The sequence below is a fragment of the Emydura macquarii genome, unplaced genomic scaffold (genome assembly GCF_026122565.2).
Source record: "Emydura macquarii macquarii isolate MOO-44397 ecotype Brisbane River unplaced genomic scaffold, CSIRO-AGI_Emac_v2 contig_3530, whole genome shotgun sequence".
NCBI classification, from domain to species: domain Eukaryota; kingdom Metazoa; phylum Chordata; order Testudines; family Chelidae; genus Emydura; species Emydura macquarii.
Genome location: NW_027133667.1, coordinates 8,044,846 through 8,062,303, shown reverse-complemented (window position 1 = coordinate 8,062,303; position 17,458 = coordinate 8,044,846). Strand labels below are relative to the sequence as shown.

General features: G+C 37.0%; 1 protein-coding gene across 1 annotated transcript in view; it reads right to left on the bottom strand.

The window, feature by feature from the left end:
* The window catches only part of IPO8 (importin 8), a 55,249-nt gene that overhangs the window by 13,205 nt on the left and 24,586 nt on the right, over window positions 1–17,458 (bottom strand). The window contains exons 10-20 of the mRNA XM_067536258.1: window positions 13,982–14,081; window positions 12,182–12,258; window positions 9,142–9,258; window positions 8,411–8,500; window positions 7,044–7,209; window positions 6,317–6,477; window positions 5,321–5,446; window positions 3,135–3,201; window positions 2,285–2,410; window positions 1,701–1,798; window positions 926–1,021 (exon numbers count right to left, since the gene is read on the bottom strand). Of these exons, the coding sequence (XP_067392359.1) occupies window positions 926–1,021; window positions 1,701–1,798; window positions 2,285–2,410; window positions 3,135–3,201; window positions 5,321–5,446; window positions 6,317–6,477; window positions 7,044–7,209; window positions 8,411–8,500; window positions 9,142–9,258; window positions 12,182–12,258; window positions 13,982–14,081 (1,224 nt within the window). The remainder of the gene's footprint in view (window positions 1–925; window positions 1,022–1,700; window positions 1,799–2,284; window positions 2,411–3,134; window positions 3,202–5,320; window positions 5,447–6,316; window positions 6,478–7,043; window positions 7,210–8,410; window positions 8,501–9,141; window positions 9,259–12,181; window positions 12,259–13,981; window positions 14,082–17,458) is intronic.

Sequence of the window (17,458 nt, the reverse complement as noted above, 5' to 3'; positions counted from 1 at the left end):
GTTTGTGAGCACGTGAGGAGGTTTTTATTTCAATGCAAAATCATTTCATTAACACAGATGTGGTGTTTTTATGCATTAATTTCAATGAAAATTTATATGATTTAATTCCATCCCTTTCAGATTTCTCATTTAAAAAAAAAAAAAGATTCCTGGGCAAAATTTTCCCTTTAATTACTCTAGTTTTACATGACTGGAATTCTACCAATTTCAATGAAATTAACTCCAGCATTATCCAGTAAATTTACAGAGTCAGGAACAAATGGACACAATCTGTTCTTTCAGTGCAGAGGTGAGGCTTTACACAGGAACAAGAATTCAGCCCTTAATGTGAAAAATGGAGTAATCCAGATAGCAATTGAAAAGGTATATACAAAGATCCAGGAAATGTGTAGTTATGGTAATCACAGCAACCATTCTATTTGCAGTATGGCTGGATTAAGTCATACATTTTGTAGCATACACAGCAATTCAAAATACAGCACTAATAAGAAAAAAATCTGAGTTCATGTTGCTGTGGGAAACAACGCTAGTAGTTTGACTTGCATGATTAAATTCTAAATCATAGCAATGTATTCACATTTCTCATTCAATTCAAAACAAGCAGTGCAATGAGGAAAAATTTTAGGAAACAGAAAGAGAATCCTACCCAAGGTACCATTCCTTTATTGTTCAGCTTAAATCCCATTTTCTTGCTTTTCCAAGATGCCATGTCCTTTAATCTCCTCCACCAGAAACAAATCCAAAACTCTCTTGAACTAGTTTACATGCTTTGCATAGTCAGTGTGTTGGAGGACAATTCCATTTAGAACATCTCATTTCCCACATTTTTCATCTACTAACCTCCATGAGTCTGGTTGCATTTATATAGACGTGTACACACAGCATCAAATCTATAAAAAGTGAAAAGCTGTTTGTAATACATTACCTGGTCAATACCCCGTCCTTTGCACTGAAGAACAATTACTTCTAAAAGTTTGGCTGCATGACACTCTGCATCTTCTCCTGCATCTCCAGTTAATACCTAACAACAAGAATGATAATTCAGCCCAATAACACTGTATGCAATCTGCTGTGGAAATACACATACACACATGCACTTAGAGTGCCCATGTACATGCACGTGGAGAGACGTATATAAAAGAAACCATGTTGAAGTGGTACAAACAAGACTAGATGATTCACACTGGGACATTAGAGTTTGCAAAATCCATATAATTCTTTACAAATATTAACAATTTTCCATGATGTTGTTTCAGTGCTTGTTCCTTTCTTGAGGAAAACTTTATTTTAAAAGTTATTATTTTGAGTATCCTTGATAATTGGTATTTTCTACCATGTGATTTCAGTTTTGGTGAGTAAAGCAGGTCAACAGCCTGGCAAAGTGAAGTCCTGTTTTCCACAGAACAGGTGCAACATGAGCAACAAATTGGCAAGTATCTTCCACAATGGTCTATTCATGTGCTTCAAGGATGAAAGGGGGAATTCAATTTCCATGTCCATTTAATCTGTGGCCTCTCTGATGAGGTTATCAGTTACAATGGAAGTGGTTTCTGTGATGTGTCTACTGGGAACTGAGCTAAGGCTTATTTCACTTTGACCAATAAACCACCACCAACTGGCAAGGTTTGGTCACTCTTATTTTGATTATCTGATGCTCAAACATCAGGGATGAGGACTATGACAAGGAATAAAAGTCTTACCTTTTTACACATAGTGTAAATGATTTCTAAATGTTTTGGATTAGACAGTAAAGTATCAGTGTCAATGGTCACATAATTGTGCATGAGAGGCATCATATCTAAAAAAAGAAGAAAAGGTTTTACTTAAAAGCAACACCCCAAAGCTCTAACCATTAAGGTCCTGACATTGCATTGGGATCTATTAGTTTAGATCCCTGAGCATGACAGGAGCCCCAAAGATTCTGCATACATCTGTGCTAGCAGACACCTTTGCAGGATAGGGTTTAAAAATGCAGAAAGTGAAAAAGAATTAGAATAGACCTAACTACATTTTAGCGAATGTATGATAGTTTCGTAATTTTTAGGATTTTCCTTTGAGCTCTGGACCTTCTACAATTTGTAAAACTGAGTTATTTGGCCAAGTTTCGCCAAGCAAAGAACAATGGCATTAGCTCACTGTGTTGTACAGTAGTGTTCACAGCAAGGCCCAAGTACATGTGCTCTTTTGACTAATGCAGACTAAAAGTAATTAACTTTGTAAGACAGCTTTTTGAAGCTGCATCTGCAAACAATTACAATGCACTACAGCTCAGGAACAGTCATACCTGCAAAGTATTCAAAGCAATCCTGCTGGAAAACTTCATATAGAACACCTAAAAGCTGCCACATTTGAGGGGAAATCATCTGGCACGTCAAGCTGTATGCCAAGGAGAGAATTTCTTCATAAAACTCTGAAGAGAAGAAAATTTGAGGTAGAGGTCTGTAAAAGAGAAGTTTTGCTTGCAAATACCATAATCTCTCAAACACATGCCCTCAGGCCATACAGCAACGAGCAGCTAGCTTTGGAAAGGTAAAATGTTATATAGTAAGAGATGGAAGAATATGGACTGAAAAATTAAAAAAAAAAAAAAAAGGCATCACATTGTATTTAGTTGCTTATAAGCACTGAAAAAAAATGCATTACCAGTGTATTGCAGAATTGTTTCTAAAACATTTTTTGCACTTTTTTTCCCATCAACTCAGCCTTTGCTTTAATTTACAGGCTTTGCCATAACACTCCGAAGCTTTTTAATATAGGAAACTGGTAAGAGAGTGAATGTAATCAAAAGGTCACCTCCCCTTAATTTCAAATCAAATTAAAATTTCATAGGGAACTGCATTTAGTGCTTTTCAGTGCTCCAATACACAGTAGACAATGAAAGTTAATGTAATTTACTACAGTAATTCTAGTGGCATGAAAATAAGAGATCAAGATACACAAATCAGAACTAAAAATGAACTTCCTTTAGTCCTGAGAGAAGTGGCTCATTCAAGCCTAAGCTGAAGTCACTGACAAAGTACTCAGCAGGAAGACAGCAATATTTCCTCTGTTAGATTTAAGAATATTGCATTAGTAACTTTTTTCTGCCACATAAAACAAACTAGATACTTCAAAAAGTCAGCTTCTGCATATACCTATTACGTGTTTCTGCAAAACGAGGCCAATGATCTGTAAACAAATGCTCTCCAACTGTTGAGTTATCTGAAATAAAAATAAGAAGGTTTATTTAAAAAGCTAGAATCAGAGTAACTTGATCCATCCACTTGACTTATTCAGTTTGACTAAGCAGTTCTTAAAGGAAAAGAGTTTCCATCCTGCTTTAAATGCTTTCAACCATCATAACAATGTTACAGGGACACAGTGAGTTGTAAGTACCCACCTATTTTAAAAATTAGTTTCCCCAAAAATCTCTTTTAGAACTGTTTACTACAGATTGATCATCATTTTAATATTTCCCAACAAATGGTTGCTATGCATACACTAGCTGAGGGCTCTGTCACACTGGAAGAGCACCCCCCTTGCTCCAGCAGCTGCATCTAAAGGGTCTGAGGAGAGACCGCTGCACAAAAACCTTGTGGGGCTGATGATGGAAGAAAAGGAGTGGGGTGAGAGGAAAAAAAACAAGGGGAGGGAAAGAAAAAAAAAAGCAATGTTCCTGCTTGCGTCCAGTATAGAACTTCCCAGAAGACAGTAATGATTGTGTTAGGGCTGGAGAAAAAGGAGCCATTTGCTGGAATGAGGTTTTACTGTGATTAGCTAAGTTGGGCAGGTAGACTGTATTTAGGAAGTGAAAACACTCAGAGTCACAAAAGAGAAGTGTAGGTCCACATTAGAAGCCTACATAAAACCCAGCAAACATGGATATTTAATTTTATTAACAGTGACATTCATTCAGAGCTCACTTCTGCAATGTGCAGAGTACTCTGCCCCCAATCTAGCAAACCTCTTAAGCATAGCACAAGCTGTAAAACGGAAGCATAAGTAGGCCAATGGAGTTCTTTAGGCCACTTCTTTAGATGTCTAAACATGGATTTAGGAGTCTAATTTTAGGTTCTTTTTCAAATCTTGCCATAGTCTATTTCCATAAAAAGGCAGTATATTGTATTGTTCATAGATGTGTAAAAGAAGACAGAGAAGTGCTGTGAGATCCTGAGATAAATGTTAAACATTATCTTGTGCTGCACACTATAAAAGCAGTGAGCTTTTAAGTTCTCACAAAAAGACTAACACAGATGCCCACTAGACTAAAAGCTGAACAAACCCCAAAGAACAGTATTTCAGGCTACCAGTGCTAAAGCACATTTTGGATACTAGATTCCATTCTATTTCTTAAAAGAGGGAAAAAGAGCTTTTATGAAAAACTGAAGAAATCCTAGATTTGAAATCCTAGACGAAATGCAGGGGTCACCAATAAAATCTTTTCAGACATTTCTTGTCAGATTGATATTAAGTAAATATATTTTTTAGATTAATCACTTTTAATAGTTGTGATAAGAACTTGTATAACCAAGGAAGCAGCATGGTTAAGGACAGTGGTTTTCAAACTTTCTAGACTGTGTACCCCTTTCTAAATAGTCTACCGCACACCCCCATCTGAGGTAGGCAGAGGCAATGCATAGGGGATCACGTGCCCCCTCAGATTTCTGCCTTTCATTTAGGCAACAGCTTCTAGAAGTTTTCAAAACTGTGAGGGTGCGCCCACCTAAGGGAGTGTGGAAGAATGTTCAGGGGGCGAGTGGTGACACCAGATGGCTCAGGCCAGACCCATACAGCAGAGCTCAGGGAAGGAGTACCTCAGCGGGCCACCCAGCCTGTCTGTGGTTTTTTTGGGAGGGTGAGGGGGCGCAACCAAAAATTATAACTCAAAGGGGGGGGGCTGGCGCGAGCTGAGTCTGAAGGTGGAGCCCCCTCTCTGAGCCCTGCTGTGCATGGCTGGGCCTCCCAATGTTCCTCTGTGCCCCCCTTAGGGGGGCGTACCCACGGTTTGAAAACCTCTGTACTAAATAAAATGCATGTCTGCCATTACAGGATTTTTCTCGCATACACCCTGATGAGAGCTCGTGTACCCCAGTTTGAAAACCACTGATCTAGGACAAAACATCTTTGTGCTGTCATGCCAGCTGAGCTCAGAACTACCAAATGACTGTGTGACATTGGGGCAAGTCAACTGACCTTTTTTGGACCTAGTTGTATGCTATATACAAGTTATATAACTATTACATGCTCTTTTCAACTCAAGCAATTTAATATATAAATAAAATAGCATGTTGTGATGAATAAAAGAAAGGAGGACTAGATGTATAATTGAGAGTAATCTCACCTCTTTGTGATCTTCCACAACAGTTAGAATAGTGTCAATGGTGTGTAAGATGCCCATCGCCATCACGGTTTTGTCCTCCACTTCCTCATATTCTTCACTCTGAAGAACTTTACCAAATATCTCAGCCTTAAAAATAAAAATTAAAAAAAAGCAAACACCAAATCTTCTAGAGGCAACTCATACTTCAAACTTGCCTTGTAGGAACAAGAGGGATTCCTCTTTGACCAATAATGAAGTGGCTGCACCGTCCTCAAATTATTAAAACGTCTGTGATGAAGTCACCAGCAGTGAAAAGTACGCCTGATATTTCGATAAAGGAACTGGGTAAGTTTAGGAAGTTGAAAAACATTCTCCTCCCTCTTCTGATAAACCTATCAGTGGCAAGTCACTTAAAAAAAGTTAAATAATCAAAGCTACTATCCTGGCTTGTTTAGAACAGCAACAGCTATCAAAACAGCCAAAACCGCTGTACTTTTCAGGATTAATTTTTTGAAGAGAAACTGTCAGGTAGTTTCACTCCCAAATTTACATTTTGGGGGAAAAAGCAGGGATTTTAAAAAGTTACTATTGATAGATAGGTTTTCAATAAAGTATTTTTAAAAACATCAGTGAAAATAGCTTATGCTGGAGCTAACACATGCAGTGTACGCAGACCAGAATTTGATGCCATCATTCTAATGCATGAATAGGCAGAGAGTGAAAGACTAAAATTGAAACACACCAAACTAAATGACTGATCTATTTTCCTCATCCAAACTGAAATGCAAAAGGAAACAGAATAAACTGTGAAAAGCAAAGCAAATTTTAAAGATTCTTTGTTTTAAATAATCAAAGGTGTTGTAAGCAATACAGATGGGAATTTTTTTTAAATTATGATTTTAATCCTGACAGTGTCCTTAAAAAAAAAAAAAAGGCTCATTTCAAACAAAGCTTGCAACAATGTTTGATAAGCTAGGCCTATAACTAGGCCTACAATATTGTTCTACTATTTCTTACCAGGTGTTGTGTCATGTCAACAGCGATGGTAGCTACTTCCTGATTGTACTCACAGATCATCTTCTGGATAACATTCGTAAGATCATCGTTTTCAGTCTCTCTAACGATGTGTAACAGCTCCTGCATAACAGGCCTGACATATGGTTTCACATATTCCTTGGCTAATAAGATGACAAAAAAAAAAAAAACTAGGAAAAATCAATTTTTCATAAAAATCATACCATCTGTCTCAGTTATCAGAGCCCTTACTGTTCCCTTATGCAAAAACTCTCACAACAATTCATTTCAAATAAAAGTTGAGTCAGTCGAACAGATTGTACTTTTTAGTTGCAAACATATTAAATAGTTTATATACTCATACATCACCCACCACTTACAATTCTGTCCACAGAAAAGATCTACTTCTATGGGAGACATGCATACCTAGTATCTGGCCCAAAACATACCCATTGTTTCAATTCAATTCAAAGTTAAAATAAGATTCCATTCAGTTTGGTAAATAAATCGTGTTGATTCAGTTTTCATTTGTTCAGAGACCTGTCAGAAAAATCTGAAGCCAACATTCCATGATGTACATAGTAACTAATGAGTAAATGAATGTGTCTAAATGTGACTAAGTGTTCCAATGATCTATATCTCTAAATGCAAGAACTGTTTGGATATATCCACAGCAAATTATAGCAACATGTCATTTATGCAAGGAAAATAATGAACCACTGTAACATACCCTGCTCCTGATTGCTTATTAATGCCTGAAGAGCTATGGCAGCTTCTACTTTGACAGGCATTTCCTTGTCATCAATCAAGCTCTTTTTTGTCAACTCTACTGCATTCCTTAGGTTGAGTTCGTTGTGGAATTTTAAAGTGCTGAATGAATGAAGAATCCAGCAGGACTGCCGAAAGAGAAGAAAGCAAGTAAGGAGCTATTGCAGTTATGGCATTCTTTAAAGAATTGTAGTTACATGCTGACAGTTCTGTTTGCAATTGTTGCTCCTTTGTTTGCACATTTAGAGAATATACATGCAATAACACATACTCTGCAAGTTTCACACTAAAGTGATTCTTCCACGCCTTTCCCCACACTTCTATAGATTCAATATATAAAAATAACTGTTATACTAAACTTCTATCAGGAACAAGAAATCTTGGGATTTATTTTAAAAGACTATGACTCTAAGCAATGAGATATAAAATTAGCAGGAAAATGAATAACTTATTACTGATTGAGGTGGGCCAAGAGGAGAATAGTTTAGGGATTAAGCTCAGCCAATCCTCAAAGTGGCATTAACTGCTCTCTGAAAACTGGATTTGGGTTTAGAACCATAGAAAAGAAGGGCTGGAAGGGACCTCAAGAGGTCATCTAGTCCATCACCCTCTGCTGAGGCAGGACCAAGTATGCCAAGACCAACCTATTCTTAAAATCCTCCAATGACAGAGATTCCATAACCTCCCTTGGTAACCTATTCCAATTCTTAACTATCCTTATAGTTAGAAAGCTTTTCCTAATTAAAAAACCTAAATCTCCATGCTGCAGATTAAACCCATTATTTCTTGTCCTATCTTCAGTAGACAAAGAGAACAACTGGTCTTTATAACAGTGCTAAACATATTTGAAGAATTGTCAGGTCCCTCCTCAGACATCTCTTCTCATGACTACACATGCCCAATACTTAACCTATCCTCATAGGCCAGGTATTTTAAACCTTTTCTTATTTTTGTTGCTCTCTTCTAGACTCTTTCCAATTTACCCACGTCTTTCTTAAAAGTGTGGCACACAAAACTGGATATAATGATCATACAATGACGGCCACAGATCACATATCCAATGCTCAATTTTCCCAATTTGATCAAAACAGTGAGTTGAAAGTGGGCCATACAGACATGGATCACCTAGAATATCAAACTTCATAAATAAGTTTTACTTGCATATCATTTCAGATCAAAATGCTGAAAAAGTTTCTGTAAAATGGAGTTGCTGGGAAATATATTATTGTGGGGGAACTGCTCCATTTCAGTCTGTTATTTAGAATAATATAAACCTGTAAAGAAAAGAATCAGACAAATATTGCAGTCTATAAACTTTGGTGAACTTACTCTAGCTCTGAGATACCCCAGGTTAGACATGAACAATGGAAATACGTGATTCTGTAGCATCAGCTCCATTTGATCCTTGAATACATTCTTCTGTCGAAAAAAAAAAAAACCCCAAAAATTAAGTTCCAGAACACTTTACTTTTGGATATACTGTATTATTCAGTAACCCATTTTAAGTTTCTAATGCTAGACAGATAAAACCATTCTTTGCCTTCATATGAATTAATTCTATCCCATTAATACGTGACATGGGAGTGAGAGGCACATATAGAAGGACGGGAGGCTGGCAGGCTAAACAACTTATAGCTGGAACACTTTAAACATTTTTTACAGAACCAGAAAATGCACCAGACCATGGAGCTGCATTTTGCTGTGCACAAGTGTTATGCTAATCAGTGTGTCCAAAGTTCCAGTTGTTGTTGGAACATGTTTTGTAACATGGTCCTATTTCATCAGTATTGCTGGAGAGCATGAGGAACTGTTCTGTAACAAGGCAGGTAGCCAGAGAAAGGGGTGGGTGTAAAATGGAAAGAGAAAGAAGTGGTTGAAGTAATTTTACTTATTTTTTTTTTTTTAAAGAAGGACTTGAGATTGGTATTTTACAGAAAAAAAATCACTTCACAAGTGTGCTTCAGGGCTTGCCACACTTTAAAAATTATTATTTTAAATTAGAAAGGAGAGCTGATAACTGATTGCGAGCATATACATATTATGTGCCCTCATCTATTTACCTTCAGTAAAATATCTGCTAGAGATCCCATCACGTGCAATGCTCCGTCTTTCTTCCTAGGGTCAATGTTTGGTTCTGTGAGGATCTGATAGCAAAATGCCATCATCTTCGGTAATACCTAAACATAGTAAGACACAAACAGAAAATGGAGGATAAGCTGTATGTGGTGTCACTGCACTATTAAAATCAAATTTGTTTATTAGCATCTCTCTTTTAAAGTTTGAAAACTCAAGAGTTTAAAGCTTTCATATAACATCACTGCGAACTAGCCCACATAGTCCATAAAGTATTATGGGAACATGGCAGTCTCTTTCCAGTTAATGTGGAAAGCCCCGTTATATTTCTCTTTTTAATCACAGCCCTCAAATTTGTCAAAGTCAGATGCATCTGCCTGAAATTTCACATTAGTAATCATAAGTAAGGTACAATTTTTTGGAAACCTTGAAGCAAATTAGAAGAAGTGTTTTGGAGAGACAGGGGTTCAAACAGTGCAGTAATCTCACTTATTAAATTTCTTTCTAACTTCTTTTCTGACTCATCTTATATGAATTCCAGAACAGCTTGGCCTAGAAACTCCAGATTAAAACCAATCTATTGATCTTGACAAGGATTTGTGTCTGAGAAGACTTGGAAAGGTCTCTTGGCAGAATCATTTATTTAATATGGTTTCGCATACATTATATATGCTTTGCAGACTTCATGTAATAAAGACCCCAATGCAGACTGTCACAATGGGGATGGCAGCAGGCAAGGAATCATGTTGTGGCTGGTGAGGGAAAAGATCAATCTATACAAGTAAAGTAGATTTTTAAGTGTTTGGAACTGCAGGCTTAGTTCTACTCTGAAAAGTTACTCTAGAAATGGCAGCCTGATACGTCACGTTTATTGTGTCTCAAATGACTTCCATATCAAACATAGTTAATTTGTTCTAAACTACTAGCTCTGCAAAGTCACCTTAGGCATTCAGGGCCAGGCTGGCTTCTTTCCTTCTCACATGTCACCAGAAATAATGGAAGTTCTACAGAAAAGATAGGTCCTCATTTAAAGTTTTGCTATCCCTCCCCTTTCAGCTGTTCAGAATTTAGTAAATAATTCTAACAAACATGCAAATGAAGGAATCAAATCTAGCTCACTCCATCTTATCTATGTACTTCAAGTCACTAAAATCAGAAGAGAGAGTTCTGAATACACAAAGTGAGCAGGTCCACAGGAAGGTGCCATTCTTACAGTCACTTCTCAAAGCAGAAGTGCACATTGACGTATATATCAAAAACTCAAATTGTTTCATCTTGCACAAAAAGGTAGGTCAGAACAAGGGCACAGACAAAGCTGCATGACTACCCTTAACTGTGCATCTTTACACTTTTTAATTCTTGATTTTTGCAGTCTAACCTAAACAGACTTTTCAGGATAATGTCTGTTCTCTGAGAAAAAACACAACACTACCTTAAAGGCTTTTTCTCTACCTAATTGACAGATATTTACAGCCCTAACTGCAGCTTGGTGAAGATTTTTGCTTGACTATATTATTAAGATATATATTAAAAAAATTAACTAACAATGAAAAATGCATCTGTCAACATGGAAAAGTATACCGGTCTCTGAGATGCTTAACATTTGAATTTCTTGATTTGTGTTTATAGCTTTCAGTCTTAACGTTGCCTTAAAAGGTTAATTTTTAAAAATTGGTTTTAAGGAAAGGGAAGTTTCATATCCATTTCCAGCCAACTACTCTAGAAAGATAACCAGGGCTTAAAAAATTTATTCAGAGACCTATCAGCCTGAAAGACCAGGATGGAAAGTATCTGTCCTGTTACACCCCACAAAATCATAAACCTTGCCATTAAAGAGAATAAAAATAATCATATCCTGTTTATCATGCACCACTGTTAACATCACTGCCAATCAACTTAACACACTGTAAAATGCAACTTACTCCATCTCTCCTGCTTTCCTCATAGCATCTGTCCTTTCCAGGTTTCATTCAATGTTTTGATCTTTTTCCCCCTTCCCTCATTAAAATTCATGGTCTATCCTTTCCTGGCTGTCTTCAGTGTCTTTTTCCATACACTGTGTTCCTTACCCTCTCCTACATAAATTGTTACTTCTCTCACCAACTTTCTAAATATTGCAATTTTTTTCTAATATACCATCAAGCTCTCTTCTATCCACCCTTCTTTAACCCCTCCTATCCCCACCCCTCACACAATGTTGAGAATGTTACTATCATAACCAAAAAGAGTACACCTATTAGCCAAAGATCGATATGAAAATAGGGGGACACCCTTGCTGTTCAGAGGCAACAGTCAGGTGAGAAATCAACCTCCCCCCCCCCGCTGCTGGGAAAGGGGAGGATGTTCGGATTCCTACCAAAGTGCTATCTCTGAGCAAGCACCAAGAACAGTCTGACATATTAGCCTCTGGCTAGTAGGTAAATAATACATTTGAATTCCTCAGTTCTGGCTGCTGGTAGGAAGAAATATTCTCTCTTGCCACCCAAGAGCTTTTCTGGCTGCTGCACACTGACGGAGTATAGGAGTCTGTGCTACTTTATCCAACGCCCAACCTTTCTAGGCTCTGCCTCCCCAGTGAGTAGTTCTCATGACTGTTTCTGCTGCTCCTGCCCACAGCTTTCTCAAGAAACAGCAGTCTGAAACCAATCTGATTCTTGTCAGTTTCATGGCTGCCCACAGGATTCTAAATAGCAACAGTGAAAACTAATGTGAATCAGGTCCATTTCTCCTTTTGTTGGAACGTGGGAAGCTCGAGCCCCAGAGACTTTGGGGCTGTCTGCCTGAAGACTTGGGAAGATATTACTGCATCTGTTCACACTCAGTTCACATCTGGAAGGTTAATCCTTGCAACCAATGGCTAGAAATTCAATTTAAAAATAGAAATTGAAGTTTTGATGACAGAGAAGTTGATAACACTCATCCAGTGGAGCGTAGATTCTTCAAGGCCTGAGAAGAATACAGAACCATTTGAGATAGACAGATGTCCCTTTAAAGAAAGACTAATTTTTAACAATAATAATTCAGTACCTCTTTTCGCTTCTTTGCTGCAGTGTAGAGGAGATTCTGGGCTGCGGTTGTAGGGGATGCATAATCCTCAAACACATCTAACGTTTAAAGAAAGTGTTTTCAGTCACTGAGTACAATTAAATAATAAAATTCTCAGAGATCGTTTTCCAGTATAGTAGAGTAAGAGCTGTGGATGGATGTCACAGAACCAGGCTGGCAAAAAAACATTATTGATTCATGGTCTTCCTCATCCTATGAACTAAGACAACTGAGTCAAGGTCACCTTTCACCAGTGTTTATTTTGTCAATTTTGGGAGATGTATTTTTTCTGTCGTATGTAAGATATCACAGTGTAGTAAATGGCAGCAAAATTTTTAATGGTGGCATTTACAGTAACAGCATCAAAATGCTGCAGTACCATGTGTATATCAGGGAAGTCCATTATAGTTTGATTTCACTAGAAGAAAAAGTAGACCTTATAAAAAACTTCATTAAATCTAAATGTATTTGGATTTAGGGTATTCTTGCATCTATGGCTATGCCAAAGAACTGAAACAGCTGAATTTTTTTACATCCTTGATTGTAACTAATCTTCCCCTAAACACGCAGCAAGTGTATTGTACACCCTATAAAATTTTGCCTATTTTGCAAAATATGGCTACATGAATTTGAAGTGTTCCCTTCATTTTTTGCAACATCAGATAACAGATGGGATAATGAACAAGGTCTAAAAATAAGAAGGCAATTTCTATTTTTCCTGATATCTCCAAAGTCAGTCATAACAGATGCAGCATATTAAATATATCATCAGAACTGAGTTCCCAAACCTAAGTATTTCTCCCTAAACTTCATTCTTTTTTCCTTTTACAAATGGAAAATGCAAAGTCTAACTGTTTTGCCTGTAAAAGAAAAAAACTAAATGCTCATACATGAAAAATTGGATTCAGATGCTGAAGTCTTGGTTACACTTTTGCTCCCTGAATATCTTAATGATGCCTTATTTTTCCATATCATGTCTTTCTAGGTTTTATTTTCTATATCCCAAGAAAAACCTAAAGGACATTTTTTTTATAAATGCTAGCCAAAAGTCAACCAGGTTTTTTGTTTTAAATCGTAATTACCTCTGTGATTCTTAGTTGTGGCAACTTTTCCAGCAAGATTTCCTATACTATTAAAAGAAACCTATTCTCCAGTAGGATTACTCCTGAAAGAGGAGTAAGGGACTCATAATACGGCACAATGCAATTTATACTTTAATTCTCACATTTGTTTTTTGAGAGAATGCGTATTTCTAATTATTTAAAGAAATGTTTAATAAAAATAAGTGGCACTCAAAATGTACCCACCTTCAACAGGGAGGGAGTATGGCAGTCCCCCTTTGGTCAACTAGAGCTGCACTGCTTAACAGTAGGGTCTTATGTCTAAGCATAACAGTGATTCAGTACAGAGCCTTAAAGGTGCATTTGAAGTAAGTAAAATGGGGGAACCTAAGAAAACATGTGTTAGGCTCCCAAGTAGCAAGGGAGGAAGGGCAAGAATAAAGTGAACAATCAAGCTTTATCTGAAGTGAGTAAGCAACCTTTTTAGTGCCGATCTTATAAATATAGCACATTATTTAAATGGACAAAACTAGCTTACTCAAACTTATAATTGCAGAGTAGGCTTTATAGAACAATCCATCTCACTTTTAGTGTCTCCCTTGAACTCTGGTGAAGATACAGCTACAGTGGCATAATGGCAAATACAGTTTTGGAACTACTGGGACCAATAATGCACAATTACAGCGAAAACAGAGAGCAAACACTAAGCACAAATATTTACCAAATTTCATGCGAATGTACTCATATGGATCCTCTTGCCACAGCTCTTCATCCTCATCTTTATAACACATTAAGGAGAAAATCACTTCTTCAGATATACTCTAAGAGCAGAGAAATCAAATATGTTCAAGTGCACAGAAAACTTATTTCAAGTATACTTCCCCCCCCACAACAAAACATTGTACCTTTACATACACAAGTACGATTAATTTAAGTAGTCCTCAAATTATTTTTACTCACTGGGATAGTCTTACAATACACACATCTTGTTTTTCAAAGGACTCAGAAAGAAGCAATGAGTTTTACTCCACCATACTCCAGTGCAACACAAAGAATATACTGCAGGGCACATCTAATAATAGCAGAACATATCATTCTGCAAGAATTTCACAATGTGGCACTAAGATGAAAGTATATTTTTTACTTTCTCCCCTCAGCTTCCTAACACACATGGGATTTATCTTCTGATAAGTTAATTAAACATGGGACCTTTACAATAGGAAAACAAAATATGGAGATGAAAATCATTTTCTTTAGTTGTTCCTACATGTTCTAATTACAAAAGAAATGGTTAAACAAGGGCCCTCACAATATGTCTTGTCTTGCTTTATTTTACAGTGCAGTCAATTTTGAATTTCTAGAGTTACAATCATAAAATCGTAGAAATACAAGACTGGAAGGGATCTCAAGAAGTCATCAAGCCTAGCCCCATGCACTGACACCCAAGTAAACCTAGACCATCCCTGACAGGTGTTTGTCTAACCTGTTCTTAAAAACCTCCAACAATGGAGATTCCATAACCTCCCTTCAAAGCTATTCCAGAGTTTAATTATTCTTTTAGTTAGAACTTTTTCCTAATATCGAACCTAAATCTCCCTTGCTGCGGATTAAGTCCATTACTATTTATCCTACCTTCAGTGGGCATGGAGAACAATTGCCACCATCCTGTTTATAACAGCCCTTAGCAAGTGTGAAGACAGAGGACTAGTTTACACTTACCTGGAAATTCGGCGGCAGTCGATGGGAGTTACGCAAACTAATTTGCATAACTCACGTTGACTGCTTCTGTGCGCTGTTTACACTGTGCTGAGCCGCTCAGCGCTACGCTACTTGAGGGGGTGGACTTACTCAGTTGACTTCCTGATAGATTGAGCGGGTCTCACTGACCGCTCAATCGATCCTGAAAGATCGATCTGGCGGCAGCGATTTTGCTGCCATCAGTGTAAATGTAGCCCTAGACTCCCTCTCAGTCTTCTTTACTCAAGACTAAACATGCCCAGTTTTTTTAATCTTTCCACCTAGATCAGGCTTTCTACATTTTTATCACTTTTGTTGCTCTCCTCTGGACTCCCTCCAATTTGTTCCCATCTTCCTTGAAGCATGGTGCCTAGAACTGAACACAGTACTGAGGCCTCACCAGTGCCAATTGGGACAATTACCTCCCATGCCTTACATACGACACTCCCGTTAATACACCTTCATGTACAGAAGAATATGAGCCAACAATCTGATTCAGTTGTGAAAAGGCTAATATCAAATTTGTGATCCACTATAACCCCCAGATCTTTTTCAGCAGTACTACTGTTTTGACAGTTGTTCCCAATTTTGTAGCTGTGCATTTGATTTTTCCTTCCTAAGTGAAATATTTTGCACTAGTCTTTATTTGAATTTCATCCTATTGATTTCAGACTAGGGCTGACAATTAATTGCAGTTAAGTCAAGCAATTAACTCAAAACAAATTCACTCGATTAAAAAAATTAGTCATGATTAATCACAGTTCTAATTGCACTGTTAAACAATAATAGAATACCAATTTAAATTTATTATAAATATTTTGGATATTTTTCTACATTTTCAAATATAGTGATTTAAATTACAACATAGAATACAGTGCTCACTTTGTTTTTATTACAAATATTTGCATTGGAAAAAAGGTAAACAAAAGAAACAGTATTTTTAATTCACCTCATACAAGTACTATAGTGCAATCTCTTTACTGTAAAAGTGCAACTTGCAAATATAGAGTTGTTTTTTTCACATAACTGCACTCAAAAACAAAACAATGTTGAGCTTTAGAACCTACAAATCCACTCAGTCCTACTTCTTGTTCAGCCAATCGCTAAGACAAACAAGTTTGTTTACATTTACGGGAGATAATGCTGCCCGCTTCTTATTTACAATGTCACCTGAAAATGAGAACAGACATTTGCATGGCACCGTTGTAGCCAGTATTGGAAGGTATTTATATGCCAGATATGCAAAACATTCATATCCCCCTTCATGCTTTGACTTGTAGATTGTTTTGTTTTGTTTTTTACAGTGTAAATATTTGTAATAAAAAATTAGCATTCTACACTTTGTATTCTGCATTGTAATTGAAATCAATATATTTGAAAAAGTAGAAAAACATCCAAAAATATTTATAAATTTAAATGGATATTCTATTATTGTTTAATAGTGAGATTAAAACTGCAATTAATCACAACTATTTTTTTCAATCTTGCATTTTTTTTAATTGTTTGAAAGCCATATTTCAGACCAATTCTCAAATTTGTCAAGATCCTTTTAAATTCTAATCCTGTACTCCAACGTGTTTTGCAACTCCTCCCAGGTTGATGTGACCCCTGCAGGCACCCCACTAGATATGCTCTCCTAATTTGACTGAGAACCACTGATGATTACTCTCTGAGTACAGTCTTTTAACCAGTTGTGCACCCACCTCACAGTAATTTCATCTAGATTATATTTCCCTAGTTTGCTTATGAATGTCATGTGGGACAGGTTGATGTTATTTGCAAATTCGACAAGCATACTCTCCACTCCATTATCTAAGTCATCAATGAAAATACTGACTAGTACTGGAGTGACCCCTGCAGGCACCCCACTAGATACGCTCTCCTAATTTGACTGAGAACTACTGATGATTACTCTCTGAGTACAGTTTGCTTATGAGAATGTCATGTGGGATAGCTGAAAGCTTTACTAAAATCAAGATATATCACATCTACAGCTTACTCCCTTGCTCCCATCTATTAGGCTAGTAACATTGTCAAAAAAGGAAATTAGGTTAGTGTGGCATGATTTGTACTTGACAGATCCATGCTGGCTATTCCTTATAACCCAATTATCCTCTAGGTGCTTACAAACGGATTGTTTGTTCCAGTATCTTTTCAGGTATCATACGCAAAGGCAAAAGACTCAGTAATCAAAAACATAAGATTATGACTTCATTAAAGCATCAAGCAAAATAAAAAAGCTGTTCTGGAAGGGACAAAACTCGTAGTCAAATACAAATATCTGCAATGACAAAAGATAAATAGAACAACAAAATAACAAAAAAGTAATTTCTGTGCAAACTTTTTTCCAGATTGACTGCAGTGTGAGAGATTCTCCAAGCCCCTTTATAACAGCAGAAGTCTCAACTCCAGCTCATGGCAATGATGATATTTAAATGTTTATAACCGTGTTCTTGCACTG